This window comes from Carassius auratus, chromosome 3 (assembly GCF_003368295.1).
Source record: "Carassius auratus strain Wakin chromosome 3, ASM336829v1, whole genome shotgun sequence".
Classification (NCBI taxonomy): Eukaryota; Metazoa; Chordata; class Actinopteri; order Cypriniformes; family Cyprinidae; genus Carassius; species Carassius auratus.
In genome coordinates this window covers 15626683-15645466 of record NC_039245.1, presented here as the reverse complement: position 1 = coordinate 15645466, position 18784 = coordinate 15626683, and the positions used below count along the sequence as shown (strand labels likewise).

General features: G+C 36.0%; 1 protein-coding gene across 2 annotated transcripts; it reads left to right on the top strand.

Moving 5' to 3' along the window:
• The first annotated feature begins 6954 nt into the window (after window positions 1–6954).
• Window positions 6955–15774, top strand: LOC113055347 (zinc finger protein Gfi-1b-like). Of its 2 annotated transcripts, XM_026221596.1 has the most exons (7): window positions 6955–7110; window positions 7933–8058; window positions 8733–8995; window positions 10899–11041; window positions 12573–12710; window positions 12964–13129; window positions 14385–15774. In XM_026221596.1, exons 3-7 carry the CDS (start codon window positions 8776–8778, stop codon window positions 14585–14587), a joined length of 870 nt encoding a protein of 289 aa, XP_026077381.1. In that variant the 5' UTR covers window positions 6955–7110; window positions 7933–8058; window positions 8733–8775; the 3' UTR covers window positions 14588–15774. The 2 variants fall into 2 exon arrangements, with proteins under 2 accessions (XP_026077381.1, XP_026077391.1); XM_026221606.1 differs by lacking the exon at window positions 7933–8058 and having other exon boundaries at window positions 6961–7110.
• The last annotated feature ends 3010 nt before the right edge of the window (window positions 15775–18784 follow it).

Sequence of the window (18784 nt, the reverse complement as noted above, 5' to 3'; positions counted from 1 at the left end):
CGTTGGAGTAATTAATTATATTTGAAAAAAAAAAAAAAGAGAGAGAAAGAAATATAATGATATGCGTTCAACAAGGTAGCCCAATAACCCAAACAACGTAACAGGCAACGCCCCTGACACTCCCGAAGAAGAAAAAAACACCATCTTATATGTTTATGTTAGGCTACTCAGCAGGCGCTCGCTCACTCAGCACGCGCTGAAGGCTCGTTGCAAAATAGCCAATGCGTTTAACAGACTAGAAATGAGAAGATCCTCCAATAACCAACAGGTCTGGTGTTTGGGTGCACTTTGGATTCCCTTTAAGCTATAATGGTGATGGCAAGAGAGTGGTGGATAAAAAAACAACGGTATGTCGCATCTGCAACATGACAGGGTACACCAGCGGGATTACAAAAAAAAAAAAAAAAAAAAAAACCAGCGGGAATATCTGGGATATATGCGTCAGTACTATCTGGGAAAAGACGAAAAAAAGGAGAAACATGCACGCAGCAAACTATCCCTGCAGCATTTAGACACTATAGCTTACAGGGAATCCAACCCAAACACCAGACCTGTTGGTTATTTTAGGATCTTATATTTCTGGTCTGTTAAATGCATTAGACATTTTGCAACGAGCCTTCAGCGCGTGCTGAGTGAGCGAGCGCCTTAGGGGCCGTTCACATATCGTGCCAAAAAACGCATGGAAAACGCTAAGCGCGTCTTTCTCCTCCTTTCCAAAGCGCTCGGGCAGAAGCGCTCATGAGGCGTCTGTCTTTGCTAAGCAACAATGACGTGCTCTCTCCATGAGACGCGGAAATTTCAGCGAAGGATAAATGGATTTGCAGCTCTAAAAATCGCTTGCAGTAGCTCTGCTACTGAATTTATTTCAAAATTGCAATCCATATACAACTATGATCAGCTGTTCCTTCATCTTGGCTGAGCTCTCAACGTTGTTACGGGAAAGGATGAAGCTGATTGGTTGGTTCTTGTCACATGACCCGCGGTGCGCTTGCGGCATTCTGAAAAGTTGAGATGTTTTTACATTTTGCTGTATCTAAAACGTATCGAACCGAACCGAACCGTGACATCAGTGTATCGTATCGAACCGAACCATGAATTTTGTGAACCGTTACACCCCTAATATATATATATATATATATATATATATAATTAGCCTAAAAAAAATCTTATGCATTGCAATCCTTTAATTTTTAATATTTGGCATGTTTGTGTGCTGCTGTGCATCCCTGTGTTTAATAAGCAGCATGTACACTCTTTAAATAACAAAGAAAAAACATTGCGCCAGACTTTAGACCAGCTTTGAGCTGGTCTATGGCACAGTCTATCTTCAGCTCCTTAAAATAGCATTGCGCCAGCAATGCATCTGAACACACCTCTTTTTTAGACCAGCACGCCCATGAGCGCAAATGCATTTGCTAATTACTTGCGTTGCATTGCGCCGGGTGTATGATAGGGCCCATAGACTGCAACGGTTTGTGTTAACAATCTTTGTTTGTGTTCTATTGAAGAAAGAAAGTCACCTACATCTTGGATGCCCTTGGAGTAAGCAGATAAACATCTATTTTTAATTTTTGAGTGAACTATCTCTTTAAAGAACATAAACTCACATTTGCACAAATCAAGCCTCATAATGAAAAAAAAAAGCCTTATAGTTTGACGGTTTTCAGAAATAATTACACAGAAATTTTATTAACAGATTGAATTGAAAGTAAAAAGACTGAAATAGCATATATGGACACACACACACACACATTTATTTTTGTATATAAGACACTACATAAAACAGTAACACTGATTTAAAGTCTATTTCTTTTGCCCTGCACGAAACATGTTTTTGTTTCGTTTATGTAATGTAATTTCCCAGATTACGAAGAATGGAGATTCATAACACGGCAATGTGAATGGAAATGTCACAACCTGAGAACTTCTGCAAAGCCTAGTGTTTCGGTATAGCCTGTTTATGCGTCACATTTCCATCTTTTTGATGGCCCAGACAGAGAGTCTGAGAGACTTCGGGATGATGTCATTGCCCCATGCCCATAGTGAAACTGTGAGTATCTTGAGTACCTTTGAGTGGAGCGATTCACACACCTCCATGCTCTCCTACTCTAGTGCGCTCAGCGATCAGAAGAAAGTAAAACCGACAGAGAGCAAGATGGTGTGAAGTGATGACAGGCTGGGTCACGGAAAGGGCTTTCAGATACAGTCATTCTGACTGTATGATATGTGGGGGGTTTTCAGATGGTTTTATGAAAGTGTTCTCATGCTTTACCTCATCTTTCATTGCATTCACAGAGACAGTCATTGGTATCATGTGTTTGACCGGTTTTGTTACACTATAAATGTTTCATATAGTTTATCCACCTTATTTTTTCCGTAAGTGTAGGAGTAGCCATTTGTAAATTTGATGTGTTTGGCTTCTCCAGCTATTTTTAGCTTTACAAAACAGTTTGTTTTGCTGATTGATATTGCATATAACTGGTGTGTCTTACCTTATTATTTTAATGTACTTTTGTGTCATTGTAATGTATCTTAATTATGAACACACTGGTTTGTAGTGCAAACTGTTTTACCGTTTACAGCATGTTGTTAGCTTTCTCGTTATTTCTTTACAGCGGCTAATGAACCGAGAAGTCTGAATGGCTTACCACCACATTGAAAAAATAAGGTGGATACGGTGCTCCTAACATGTATTTGGACAATGAAATCCTACATGAACTGTCTTGCATCAGATCAAATGTATGTATTTGAACGTCTTAAATGATCCAGGTCTTTTCCTAATCATGTCTGAAGTCCCAATGTGTTTGAATCAGGTGATTTTAGTGGATGTGTGAATTCAGTACTCTTTGCGTGTCCTATCAGAGGACCCACAGGTGGAGAATCGACATCAACCATTAACCACAAACACACACAATACCCATTTTCTTCATCTTCAATATCTATTGTTTTAGCATTTCAAACCAACAAACGTCTGTCTTTGAAATGTTTAACTTTTTTTGTAAAGTGTGCTTGTGCTTACTTTTTCACAGTCAATGATACTTGCGATAAAACGTGCTGTTTTAAAGTGTGACTTTTTCAGGCTGCTATCATCTGTTCATCTGTTTTTAAAAGATGGACATCATAAAATAAATAAGATTTGCGAGAGAAAAACAAAAAAACAAGGTGGGTCGTGAGAAATTGACATGTTTATTTGTCACTCTTCCTCTTTGTTTTCTCACTTCAACCACAAACAAGTGGTAACGTAGAGCAAATATTCAGAGGGAAAATGACGGAATAATATAATACAGGCCAAAAGGGTGACGTTTTTTGAATGACTCTTATCTGCAACTCATATTTTTTTGAGGCCAAACAAGATTAGATTTTGTGCTGATAAAAACTGCGGTTACCTCAGATCAATCTTGTTTTTGGCCTATACACAATTTTCATCAGAAGTGCCTATTCATACCAAGAACCATAGGCCATAATGTTTTTTACTATTTAATTCACATTACTTAGTTATTAATAGTTCTGGATGTTCGTTTTTTTTCTGGAGTATACGCAGTCTGATGGTGCATTTGATAGATTTACTACACAAAATGTATTTTGTCAAGTGAAATGCACAGACTGCAAATACTTTATTTCCTAAACAACGATATTTAATGTATCTGCAGTAATGTAAGGGTAGGTTTAGGTTTGTGGTAGGTGTAGATGTTAATAAACCATAACTTTACAGTAGCATTTTTCGTTGTCGAATTGTACTACCACTGTTTTAGTGGGAGGTAGGAAAATCTGACAGCGTAGGACAAATCAACAGAACACCGGATTCACGAAAATCTTCTTAAGAAATAAATTAAGAGATTTCTTAAGATAAATTCCACGAAGTTCTTTTGAAAGTGCAATTCTTGAAAAATTCTTAATAAGTTCTCAAATATATGAACATCTTAATGTTTTTCTTATCTGAATGAATACATGACGCACTGCTAAACTCACATACATCCAAAAGGGACCAATATAATATGGGAGGGCAAGCCAAGAGATTCATGCTGGCACCCTTACAATAATGCACTTTAGTTTTCCATTAAAATAACACCAAAACTGCCTCAAATGGACTATGAAAATAAGAATAAATTCACACAAGTTGCAATCCATTTCTTATTGGTTAAAATAAATGTGAACTATCTGTGTTTTTCTGCTTGAGCACTCACAGGATCGGCGCCTATGCCAAGAAGGACAACGAGAATGAAAACTTTAATAGCGTACACACTAATTGACAATAACTTGTGATAACTAGGTTATAATGAAAGCTACATTACAATCTATGACTACTGATAATAACTATAATAATTTTAACGTCCACACAGGATAAATAAACCGTTCTGTTTATTCTAAGCTTGCCTGTCTTGCCGCTTTAAATCCTTGAGCTCTTTAAGCCTCAAATGGGTAAATTAGATGTTTTTGACACCTTTTTACCCTGTCAAAAACAGCTCTTTTCAGAGCAAGCCATTTTGTAGCATGTTCCTTTAAATGTTAATGAGCTCTACTGACCCCGCCCCTCTCTGAGGAACTGTTTACTTTAGTGAACTTTAAATTCATTGTGAAACTTGCTAATTAGCACATTATTAGGAAAGCAGATTTGTATAGGTTCATTAAAAAAAACATTATACTTGCTTCTTCTGTTGGTGAAGCTGGATCATGAATGGTTCACGTGCACATAAACACATTTATTCCCTTCAGAAACAAATGTAATCCACCGCATCTTAAGCGGCTCAGAGATCGGCAGTAAATGACGACTGCTATGTTTATTATAACATCCAACAACAGAACACCTCAGTCACTTAGGAGTCATTCTTGTCTACATCTTCTCCGGTGGTGAAACAATGGCAGACTCATGACAGACTCAAGGGGGGGGGTCTAAGGTAAGACTCCAGTCCAGTCGGTGCTGAAACGGTACTGTCAACCAATCTATCATGAGAGGGGCTTGTCTGTGTGACGTCACAAAGTGAGGCATCTGAAATTGGCTCGATTTGAGAAAAGAGAAATTATTTAACGACATTAAAAAAACCCTGGGTGGATCTTTATCATTATAGGGTGGTTGTGTACACACACTGCCAACACACATTTCAGCTTAAACTACTTGTAAAAGTGCCTGTACTGTAGCATCCTATGACCCCTTTAAGGTCACTACTGTTAATTCTAGAAATTTCACAGGCAAATTCCAGTCATTCAGTTGGAAATCCATGCGATGGGGAGATTTTTCAAAGGGTCTAAATTGTCACACAGACTTGCTGTGCTTCACACATTTACACACACACACACACACACACACACAGACACACACTTTATTTACATATCTCAGTATACAAACAAAATACAGCATACAATGGCAAAATATACACAACCTCCATGGTATGTCTCTAGTTAATAAATGTTTCCTTATGACAAGTAGTAGCCTAAGTACAAAGTAAATACTGAAGATATAGAGTTTAGAAATGAATAAAAAGTTAGGCTACAACTAAACCTAAAACCATAAATCAAAACTCAATAACCACGCATACAAATAAATGAAAAATAAAAAACTACTAGCTACTACTAATAATTCTTCAGATATTTCTGACATAATAATAATAATGATAAACAGTTAACTGTTTTTCCCGCCTAAATAACGCGACCGCGCTTTTGGTGTGAACGGGTCTTAATCCAAGTTTAAGTAGGACATTGTTATTTGGACTGTTTTACAGGTGTTTTAAAATCATTCAATATCATATAAGATTTTCTTTTCTTCTTTTTTTGTCCTGACCCGCACAGCTGGTGAATCTCTCTCAGATGAAGCTGAACTCGATGAATTTCCAGTGTTCAAGCCACAAACCCTCAGAGCCGCGATCTTATCGCGAGCCCCTTCCCTCCGTGAGTCAGGAGCGTCGCTCCGCGGTGAGCGCGGCGGAGGAGCTGAAGCGGGGGGCCTGTGGGGGGAACGAGCAGGAGCCGGTGGGCTTCTTTGTTCGCCTTCATCTCTTCATTGTTCAGCACTGTCTTTTCTGCATCTTTCTAGGAACTCGAAACAATGCGCTGTGTGCGCTTTTTTGAAACTGGCTTTGGTAGGAAAGTGTCTGTAAGGGAAAACGATTATAAATGTGAAATGAAGAAACATCTTTCTCTCTTTCCAAAGTAATGAACAGTTAAATATATTCTATAAAGTAGCCTCCGTTTTAAACTCTTTAAAAATGTCTTATCTACATACAACTTTACTTAGGATCTAAAAAATAATAATTATTATGAGAGATACAATATTTTGTTTATGTATATAAAACTGCCTGTTCAACACAAAGGTATGACATCACTCACTCTCAAAGTTTTGGTGATGAACGATTTAAAAAAAAAAAATTGACAGTCAGTCAGAATCTACTATTCTGACAAAACTGCATGGTGGCTAAACAATATGTTTACGTCTGTTGGTGTGGACGCTAATAAAGTTACCATTATAGTGAACAGGACTTAAGAAAATACTACATAAATGAGATTATAATGTAGCATAATTATTTGTTAAAATACAACCTGAACATTGTTTCTGCAGTTCATTTAATGATTCCTCGAACCAGGAGTTCTCAGACTTTTTGGGGCCAGGTCCCCTTACAGCAGAGAAAAATTTCCAAGGACCCACTCATAATTATAATTGTGATTAATATGCGTACTGCAGTTCAACATATAACTTTGTGTGTTAACTTATAGAATGTAACAACAATTATTTATTTAGTTATACAATAATAGGGCCATATGAAATGCTATTTATTTATTTTAAATTTTCCAAATCTAATAGACATAAAATGAAGTCGCGGACCCTGCTTTGAGAATACCATCCCAGTATACTAAACTGGAGAAAATTTGCAGCTGCGCAACTATGCAAAAAGAAAAACTATAATGACTTTGTCCCTGTGCATGCTGGGTAATCTCCCTCATACCAAAATCACAAACCAAAACAGATGAGATATCACAGTGGGTCAGTGTGGGTGCAGCGTTCACGTCTCTGTGGTCTCGTGAACTCCTACAGCCTCTGTTTAACCCAGCATCTCTCACAGCTGCTGAACTGATATTCAGAAGCTCGCATCTCCCAGAAGAACACTGCGGTGATCAGAGGTTAGTTTTTCATCTTGATGAAGTTTCATCAACTTTCTGTTTCTGGGCCAGTAATTACAGTAAGAGTTTAGAGCTATAAAAAACAGCGGAAGCGTTTGCATTTATATTCAATGCAAAAAGTGATTTTCTTGATATTTTAGTCTAGTTTTGCAAATATCTAAATGTTTTTAAATTAAAATACATTTACTTGGCGTATGTTAAGAAGTCTTGTTGTCTGGGAATCTTACTAGGGATAAGGAGTTGGTTTTCTGCTGCTCTTATTTGAAGGATAAAAATCACTTAATTTTGATGAATAAAATTTAATATTGCATCTCAAGTAAATGTATCTGAGGAAGAAGATCATGCACTTTTTGCACTCTTGAGATCGCTGACTTTGGATTACGCATGTCTCCTCTAGACTTTCAGATTTGTATTTCGTCCAATCTAAGCATTCAGAAGATCACAAAATGATCTCAAACATTGCTCTTCAAATGATCTAGAAGTTCCAGACAAACAAACTAAAATTCCGTGAATGATGTGTAAATGTTTTTGTGCTAATGTTTTAGAATGTTATTAAAGATCAGATACTGAAAGTTCTATTATAGCATTACTAGAAACACGTTTGTTGGCAGAACCTTGCCAGAACATTCATAACGATTCCTGTTAGCTGGGAGTGACTCATTTACTTCTCCGGAGGAACTGTAGGAGAAATATTTGATACTGTGAAACTTGATTCAGACAGGTTACATTTCGTGCACTGTGAGACTTAATCAGGTGCTTGAGGTAAACGCAGAAGGAAAGTGACACTGATGGGCACCTTCTGCTCTTCTCTCATGATGGCAGTGCTGATGAATGAGCAGATTTACCAGCCGTCCTGATTTGATGTTTGAAACATCAGAAAACTCTCGCACTTCCTGTAGCAGCTTCAGAACCCGAATCACAACCAGACACATCGCCGGACACCCGAGGGTGAATCTGACACTAACAGACATACTGCTTTAAATAGAAATAAATATAAATACTCACATTTTTAAAAAGAGAGAAGCTATATTATGGTTCTGCATACATTACTTTTAATGTTTTAGGATTTATTAGTGCATTGATTAAAACAATACACACATAATATATGCCGAATAGTGCAGTTTTAGCATAAATCATGTATTTTATTTTTTGCACCTGTTCAGAGAAGCTTGGTCAAAAAGTAGTGTATTTTAGTTTTTGATGTCAAGAGCTTAATGAAAGATAAGAAACAAAGTCTCCGAACAATGGCTCTCTGATGGTCTGGATGATTCACGAGACGTCTGATAATTTCTACTAATCTACATTTACACAATAATTGAATATTTCATTGTTTTACTGGTTAATTTTTCTTCTGATGAGGAGAATTCATCAAAATGCATTAATGATACCAATTATTATATAATGAACAAGTATATTTGATATTATGATCATGTCTACATATTGTATGAATAATTGTATACACTTTTTGCAGTATTTATCTTCATTTTTCCATTTATCTTCTAATATTGAGAATCAAAAAAATATACTAGTTGTTATTAATAAATATGACACTGAACTTATTTACAGTGATTATTATGAATCAACTTTCAAATCATGTAGGATGTGTTGTTCTTTCCGTTCAGACTGTAACCTGACCCCGTCTGTGGCCTCACTGCCGCTGATGAAATGCCTCGATCGTTTCTAGTGAAAAGTAAGAGGGCGGGGCATCACTCCACACGCTCCGCCCACTCTCAGCATGGGCATCATGACGGATGGACGTCCAGCAGTCGCTCATCGGCTCTGGAGCTGCTTCCCTGCACATCCACCGACAGCAGCCAGACCCAAAACAGCACCGATGTAGCTGGAGCTGGAGCTGGAGCTGGAGCCTGGCCTTCATCCACTGCAGGTACATGAAGAACAGCTCAGCACAGCGTAACACCAGCAGTGACTCGAAGAGTGCGGCAGACTGAGCATGATGTCAAATAAATACACTCAAAATGTGAAGACACTCATATAGAAAACAGGGTTTGAATTACAAACTTTAATCATCAGAATATGACACCTCACAGCTCATGAGAACTTAACTTCAACAAAGCTCCCGCAAATGACTTCCATGAGGTGATACAATCAATTTGACTGACTCATTATGAACCAAATACCTCACCACAAACTATTCTATTCTGATCATTTAAAAACATTATTTCATCCAGTTTTTAAATACTTTCTCTTGAAATTAACGTCCTGAAACAACTAGTGATATTCAAATGTTATACGAATGTCCAACTAAAAGTTTTTGGTTGTGTCTTACATTTTCAGAACATTATTAAAGACTGAAAAAATGTTTTAGTAAACAACATTTGTTCAGAACATCCAGAACGTTCTTAGAATGTTCAGTGTTTGCTTGGAATATTCATTAATGTTTAACCCTTGTGCTCTCCTCATTTGGGAGTCTCACTCAACTTCATGGTCAAAAGAAATATAACTTTTTTTATATAGTAAAAAAAATTATATTTTTGACAACTCTTTTTCAATTATTGCAGTATTTCAGATTAAAATAGAGACTAGGCCAGTTTCTGCCAACTTCTGAAGGCAGGTTAGATGCTTCTGCCCTCTATCTCAATGTGCTTACTTATACTACACCTTTAAAGTATGGACTCTTTTAATGAAGGAACAGAACACACTTTTGTAGTAGAGGATTAGGCAAGCTTTGGGACTTACTATCATGTCACACAACTGTGTCTTTAACAGACCGCCCTGTCGAATAATTACACGCATCCTGTCACTGTAAGCTGGGCTGTCAATCATCTTGTCACAGTTAACATCCTCCACATTTCATTTAACTTCCTACCGTACTGGAGAGAACAGAGTATCTCGTTGAGCTGCCATCTATTCTCATATTTTGTGCATGATGGATTTAAAAGTTAACGACCAATTGGATGTTTACCTCTCTAAAGTTAACTAACCATCGATCGTGCGCATCCGCCACATTTGTAGTTTTTCTAACGCGTTTTATTCATGTTTGTAGTTCTGGACCGAATCCTTCGCCGAAGCGCAATGGATTGTGGGCAGTTTTAGCTATAAGAGTGTGCATTGATCAACACTTCTAAAAATTGACCTGAAATAGTAGACCCTCATTTGGCATACTCTTTTCAACATAGTATGCTTTGGGACACACTTATTCTAATTTCACATACTATTTAGGATGGATAGTGTGAACATTGAGACGCAGTGATAGTGCAACTATCCTGCAACTGCAGCTGTTTGTGGAGTTATCTTCCTTGAGTGGGTTGTGCTCCAGCACGGATGAATCTAATGTTTTGAGGAGTATGTGTGTGACAGTCAGTCACTGCAGCGGTGTGGATATTCACTGTACTTCACAATCACAGATTCTAACATATGTCTTGAAATACATGACCCAAATAAGATTTTTCACCTAATATTGTCATCTGAACAATTTAGTAACAAGTCTGCCATGTTGAGATTTCAGTTTTTGCACAATCTAATCTCTTATTGTCATACCATTCGAATTTCATATTAAGACATTCTTTTATTTTTTGTAGTGTTTGTTATAAATGATTTATCTGTGCACTTAAGGTCAAATAAGTTACCCTTCCCCTGGAAATGACTACTCTTCTCTTCCTGTTATGTGCTGTGGTGTGAGGGTGGGGCTATCAGGGTCTGTTTCGTTTCTGTCTCTGTTTTGTTAGCAACGCACAACTTCCAATCATCCAATCAGTTCCAGATGGACAAAGTCAAGCTCCGCCCTGTATTTTTTCTAATTTTAGATGTTGTCTTGTGTGTGATGATAGCAGGGAAGCAGTCTGGAGTTTGTCCCTCATCTGACCTGTCGTCCTCTGGATCTGATCTGGAGCGTCTGATTCAGGCTTTACTCAGGCACCATCAGCTGAACAACGTCCAGACGCCGCTGTGTGAGTGTCCGCTCTGTGAGAAGGTGAGGAACTGTCGTATGTGTCCTTATTGTAGGGCTTTTCAAACTTTTCGGAGCCAGGGACCACATAGGACTTCCAAGGGCTCATAATTATAACATTGTTTACTGATTAAAGGGGTCATAGGATGCTACAGTACAGGCACTTTTAAAAGTTTTTTGAGCTGAAATGTGTGTTGGCACAACACCCTATAATGATAAAGATCCACCCAGGGTTTTTTTTTTGTTGTTGTTGTTTTTTCTACTTAAATCTTATTTATTATCTACTAAAATCTTTACCCCTTTCTGAAATTGAGCCGATCTCAGATTCCCGTCTGTGTGACATCACATAAGCAGGCCACTCCCCCTCCCATTGATTGACAGTATCTTTTTAGCACAGACTGGACTGGTGACCCACATTAGACCCGCGCTGAGTGATCTGTCTTGTTGTTTGATGTAATGAACATAGCAGTCGTCATTTACTCCCAACATCTGAGCCACTGAATCCCCGATCTGCATAAGTGTGTTTATGTTCAAGCGAATCATTCATGATCCAGCTTCACATACAGAAGAAATGAGTATAAGGTTTTTTTTTATGAGTCTTTGCAAATCTCCTTTCCTTATTATGTGCTAATTAGCAAGTTTCAGATTAATGCAGCTAAAGTAAACAGTTCCTCAGAGAGCTGCTCAGAAGAGAGGGGCGGAGTCATTAGAGCTCATTAACATTTAAAGGAACATGCTACAAAACGGCTTGCTCTGAAAAGAGCTGTTTTTGACAGGGTAAAAATGTGTTTTTTACACTACCACTGAGAAATTTTAACCAAAATATGTTACAGACTTTTCATTAAGACCCTAAAGAATCATATCAACTTGTGGAAAATAGGCATCCGATGACCCCTTTAAGGATAAAGGTCATTTGGGAGTAATGAACATATGGTTGTTTGACTGGTTACTGTAAAAAGAAAAAATGGAGATTTTGCCATTTCAACTTATTTTTCATTCATTTTTTCAGAAAACAAGAAAGTTTAAGTTTATTGGCCCTCAGCTAAGCTGAAATTTGAACTAGATTAAACAAGATTAAATAAAAAGTTAACGGGGTAACAAGGTTGACTCAACAGACTGTCTTTGTATTTACTGTGAATTTAATAAATATTGTTGTATGTTACTAACTATAATGACTTCATTGTGACAAAAAAAGAGGCCTGATTTAAAAGAATACCTAATTTAAACAGATATTTTATGAAGTAAAAAATAAACAGGGTTAAATATATGAAGATATAGAAACTGATTTGATAATGATTTATCAATTCAAATGGGACATGCTTTAGTATAGATCTGCTATCACCTGACAGGATTTTCACACATTCACAACTCACTCGTGGGTTTTTGTGTGGGTTTCATGCTGAAACTATTCATACATGATATGCACATGCACATCTTAAACCCCAAGCTCGATTCACATAAGATCACATGTGGTTGATCGGGAACAGATCAGAAAACTCAGTGCTATCTCCACTGATGATATGATGTGATATTAATATTGCTATGACTTCTGTAGTTCCTGTCCTCTGCTGTGGGTTTGGCATCGCACTTGTGCAAGTCACATGACAACAGGGCTGCTCTCCCATTGGCCGGCTCCACAGGCTGTACCCAGGAGCATTATGGGTACAGACCTACGGGAATACTAAGGATGAGAGTAAGTACTGAACACTTGCTGTATACATAGCATCCATATTATTATCATATTATAGTCAGCTAAACTATACTTTTTTTTTTTTTTTACTTTTGGTAGTTTGGTCAAATAATGAGTAAAGAGATGTAGTAAGTCATCCAGATCTGATGCATACAAAAAGTTGACATGCTGCATGAAGAGTCTACACACTATATACAGCATAACTAGTGTGTTAATGTTCTATTCTAAACACAGACTGTATGAATGTGTGTTTCAGGAGCGGAGTTTCACCTGTAAGGTTTGTGGGAAGGTGTTTAAGAGGTCGTCGACTCTCTCCACACACCTGCTCATTCACTCGGACACGCGGCCGTTCCCGTGCCCCTACTGCGGAAAGAGATTCCACCAGAAATCTGACATGAAGAAACATACGTTTATACACACAGGTAAAAAAAATTTCCATTGACTTAAAATTCCATTAAAGCCTAATTAATTCCGATTCCGGAACAAAACATTCTAAAGTCAGAATCTCTGGACCCTTATATTTCTGGACCCCATTATTTCTGTGGTTCATCTGATATCACTTTTGTGTTCCAGATTTGTTCCAGTTACCAAAAAATGTATACAAATAAAATAATCCTCAAGTGGGAAAAAAATATTGGGCCATTATGTTGGTCCGAAGAAAGAAAGATGTTAAATTTGACATTCGTCACACAACAGCGTTAAAGTAGTTTTTGTGTAATTTAATGCTAATAACACAAACGTGGAAGTGCATCATCATATCCTGTGAGTAGAGTTCATTAGTCTGTTATTCATGTAGCTGCCATAAAGAAGTCAACTTAACTCATTTTAACTATATTTGTAAAATAGAAAATAGTGCTCAAATTTCGCCATAGTTTATGCCTTATTTTAAAAACCGAAGTCATTCGCTTCCTAATATTTTAGCTGTGTACCATTAATCCAGAACATGTTTTTTCTTCCCACTGCAATACTTTTCCATTATTTTTCTGTGTAAACACGCTAGACTAACATCTTCGACCAATGCAGTGTCATTATAAAAACACGGCGACTGTGTGTTTTTCAGGACATTCTAAGATACTTAACATTAACTAATGTAATGCACTAACACAGTGATACTGAGGGCCAAAGTAAATACACGCTTTATTAAAAACAAGAGCCGTGAACACGACGCTTCGTTTCACACTAAGTGTTTTAGAATAATGTCCCTTTCGTTCTTCATTATTTTGGAAAAGTGTCATCATATTATTATAAAACGTTCCGGTCCTTGATTCTGATTGGTTGAGCCAAGATCAAAGCGGTTGTAAATGACTCTATGGTTTACTTCTGTGTGTTGCTCGGCAACCACTTTATTGGAACTACAACTGTTTGTGTGGAACTACATTGTTTGGTGGAAGAATAATGTTTTCGTTAATATCTTTACAATTTATTTGCTCTGTTTTATTTTGTGAATTTTTTTTCTTTTAAGTCACTTATAGCTAATAAATTAGAAGTCTTGTGCACACACATGCATGAAATCACTTTTGCGTTGCAAAATCAGGTGGGAAGTGTTGTGAAACTGAAAAAATGAAGGCACTTGATTTGTGTTTCTGTGCAGTTGTGTACTAGCTGCAGATTAGCTGCCTGTGTAGTGAGTAGTAGACATCAAGGCAGTTCTGTAGCTAATGCGCTGTCCTCTCTCAGGTGAGAAGCCTCATGTGTGTGTGGTGTGTGGTAAAGCGTTCAGCCAGAGCTCCAATCTGATCACACACAGCAGGAAACACAGCAGCTACCAGCCCTTCAGATGCTCACACTGCCCGCTCGGCTTCCAGAGGAGACTGGATCTACAGCGCCACCTACAGACACACTCGGAGAACCACAGCGACAGACTGTACCACGGGACCTGAGAGAGACCAGCTGCACACAACACAACACATTGCTTTTTTACCCTAAAGTACTTCTTTATAATGTTTGTCAGTTTAAGATGTTTGCACCAAAAACATTTTTCTTCCGTCCCTCTAACTTTAATATACATTGCATTGTGAAAAATATCAGAACATACTGGTAAAAAAAAAATTTATAGCCCGAATACACTGTAAGTCGCTTTGTATGAAAGCGTCTGCTAAATGCATAAATGTAAATGTAGAACGTCCTATACTGTACATTTATGGCTTAAAGACCTTTTATTGTTGCATATCAATTGGTGTCATAATCACAAGGTTTCACAATTTTTTTGAGTCAGAATATATTTTTCAGATAAGCAGGAATAAACTCGATGCTCATATGACCATATGAAAAAAAATTTTTACATGTAAAACTGGTCAAAAAAACAGATGAGATGGACCGGTCAGAAGTAGTTATGTGTGTTAATCCAATGCAAAATCCAATCCAATGCTACTTTGAAAAACTAGCACAAAAATAAAAGAGGTTACCTGATCCTGGCGAGAAAAACATGGGATTTCCAAATCCAGATCATTCTGATCCAGATGAATCTCTAAACAACTGGCCCCAGAAGATTGTACCTTCTTTTAAATACAAAAAATGGATAAAAGATCTTTCCCAACCCTCACTGTCATGTATCCGGGCTTTATTTCTTTAATACTGACACTTTAGACATATTTGTCTAGGACTACAACACACTGAATTAAAAACAATTAAAGGAGGGAAAACTAAATAAATTAAAGATCATTAGAGGAGCACAAATCTGTGATCGGTTAACCTTTAGCAGCACAATAAATCAGTTACAAGCACCTCAGCACAGTGGTACACACATCCAGCTTTAAAGAAGGCAGAAATCACACGAGACATGATAGTTCAGTGTGAAGCGCTGGTCATCTCCATCAGGTTTCTGAGGCTGCTCTCCTCTATAACACAGCCCCTTTGGACTCATTTCAGGCCTTCCTGACAACCAACAAGCAGATTTAATGTTAATACACAGCAGATGCTTTCCAGATGAAGAGATCTTTAACAGACCTCTTACAGACGTATCTGTGATATCTGGGTAAGCTCATAATAGAAATAAAATACTGCTTTTTTTTCCAGTTTAGCAGCACAGATTGTGGTTATATTTGTGTCAACATGTTCTGCAGACTAATTACAGAACCTCTATTTATTTAATGTACTAATATAATTAAAAACTATTTTAAGCACAATTTATTAAACGAATAGAACGAATATCTAAAATGATAATTACTTGAGAAGACATAAGAAATTAAGTCTTGTTGTCTGAAATAAATAATAAAAGACCATAATTTGAAAAATATTTTGCTTCTTTTTAAAAAAGTCACTTAAATATGTGTTGTTGCTGTTTTTTTATATATTATATATATATGTATGTATGTATGTTATGTAGTATGTGTATGTATGTATGTAGTATGTATGTATGTATGTATGTATGTTGTGTATGTAGTATGTATGTGTATGTATGTATGTATGTATGTATCGTATGTATGTATGGTATGGTATGTATGTATGTATGTATGTTATGTATGTTGTTGTATGGTATGTATGTATGTATGTCATGTATTATGTATGTATGTGTGTGTGATGTATGTATGTATGTATGTAATGTATGTATGTATGTGTATGTATGTATGTAATGTATGTATGTATGTGTGTGTATGTATTGTATGTATGTATGGTGATGTAATGTAGGTATTGTATGTTATTGAATGTTATGGTCATGTATGTATCGTATTGTTATGTTTGGTATGTATTTATGTATGTTATGGTATGTGTATGTATGTATGTTGTATGATATGTGTATGTATGTATGTATGTGTATGTATGTATGTATGTGTAATGTCATGTATGTATGTATGTATGTTGTATGTAGTGTATGGTATGTATGTATGTATTGTATGTATGTATGTATGTATGTATGTGTATGTATGTATGTATGTTATGTATGTATTGTATGTATGTGTATGTATGTATGTATGTAATGTATGTATGTATGTATGTATGTATGTGTATGTATGTATGTGTATGTAGTATGTATGTATGTATGTGTATGTATGTATGTATGTATGTGTATGTATGTATGTATTGTATGTATGTATGTATGTATGTGTATGTATGTATGTAATGTGTATGTATGTAGTATGTATGTATGTTGTATGTATGTATGTATGTATTGTATGTATGTAGTATGTATGTATGTATGTGTATGTATGTATGTATGTGTATGTATGTATGTATGTAATGTATGTATGTGTGTGTATGTATGTTATGTATGTATGTATGTATGTATGTATGTATGTGTATGTATGTATGTATGTATGTATGTTGTTATGTATGTATGTATGTATGTTGTATGTATGTATGTATGTGTATGGTATGTATGTTTTGTATGTATGTTGTATGTATGTATGTATGGTATGTATGTTTGTATGTATGTATGTATGTATGTGTATTGTATGTTGTATGTTTGTATGTATGTGTATGTATGTATGTATGTGTATGTATGTATGTATGTATGTATGTATGTATGTATGTATGTGTATGTATGTATGTATGTATGTATGTATGTATGTATGTATGTATGTATGTATGTATGTATGTATGTATGTGTATGTATGTATGTATGTATGTATGTATGTGTATGTATGTATGTATGTATGTATGTATGTATGTATGTGTATGTATGTATGTATGTATGTATGTATGTGTATGTATGTATGTATGTGTGTGTATGTATGTATGTATGTATGTATGTATGTATGTGTATGTATGTATGTATGTATGTATGTATGTATGTATGTATGTATGTATGTGTATGTATGTATGTATGTATGTGTATGTATGTATGTATGTATGTATGTGTATGTATGTATGTATGTGTATGTATGTATGTATGTATGTATGTGTATGTATGTATGTATGTATGTATGTATGTATGTATGTGTATGTATGTATGTATGTATGTATGTGTATGTATGTATGTATGTATGTATGTATGTATATATATATATATATATATATATATATATATATATATATATATATATATATATATTATTTTTTTTTCAGAAAACAATACTTTATATTTTAAGTTATTTCGATGCTGAAATGTATTTATATATTTTTATTGGAAACTGTTGGAAGAGACTGGAATAATTCCATGACATATGTTTTTCTTTTGGATAATCTGATCAATTTGGATATACGTCACAATACAGGAGAAATTATCTATGATTTTGTTTTTCTTACCAGATTAATAGGGAAGAAATTGCATTAGTATAATTGTATAAAGCAATCACAAATTAGTACTTGCTGCACACTTTTGACTGGATTTCATGGAGACATAGGGATTGAGAATGAAAAAAGCTCTGATAATATCATGCTCTAGACCACTTTAAAATGCATGTCATGTTTCTGGAGTTTAGTGTAATGTCATTTGGAAAAAGACCAATGTATGGAGCAGAAAAACAATACAATAGTTTGACATGATCTCATATTTTACAACTCCATCTCTTGTACTCCATGGATACTTTTCTCCTCTGGGGAAAAATCATCTCAAAGTGCTTCAAACCATCCCTACATCAAGTTCCTCACAGCGCCTTAGTAGTATTCGTTTATTTGCTTATGTAACGGATGGTCCTGCCACCTTCACTGCCATTTTGTTAATAAACAGAGTTGATGGAATAAAGTATTTAATATAAATGTGTGGTTCACATCTAACCTTTCTGTAACACTCATAATCTTGATTTTTTTTTTTTTTTTTTTCTCATTTAATTTAGGTAAAGTTTGCACAATTGACTCTGGTCCAAAAAAATAAAAAAGTTATAAAAGAGACTATGAGAGAAATGATATTGCCCAAAAAAAGAGTCAAGTTGTTTAATATAATAATATTCAGGCATAGCATTTCCAGAATTAGTCAGGATTCAGTGAGAAAGAAAAACCAGATATCTAAAAATAAAAACCTGCTGTGTTTGGTTATGGGACATGCTCATAACACAGTGGAGGTGTTGTGTGTCAAACTCTCTGCCACCCCCTGTGGTTAAATGAGTGCATTACACAAGTCAACAGTCTCTGGATTGTGTGTGATGTGGCTACATTGGTCAAAACAGAAAATGGAGACAGAAAGACAGGAGAAGGGAGAA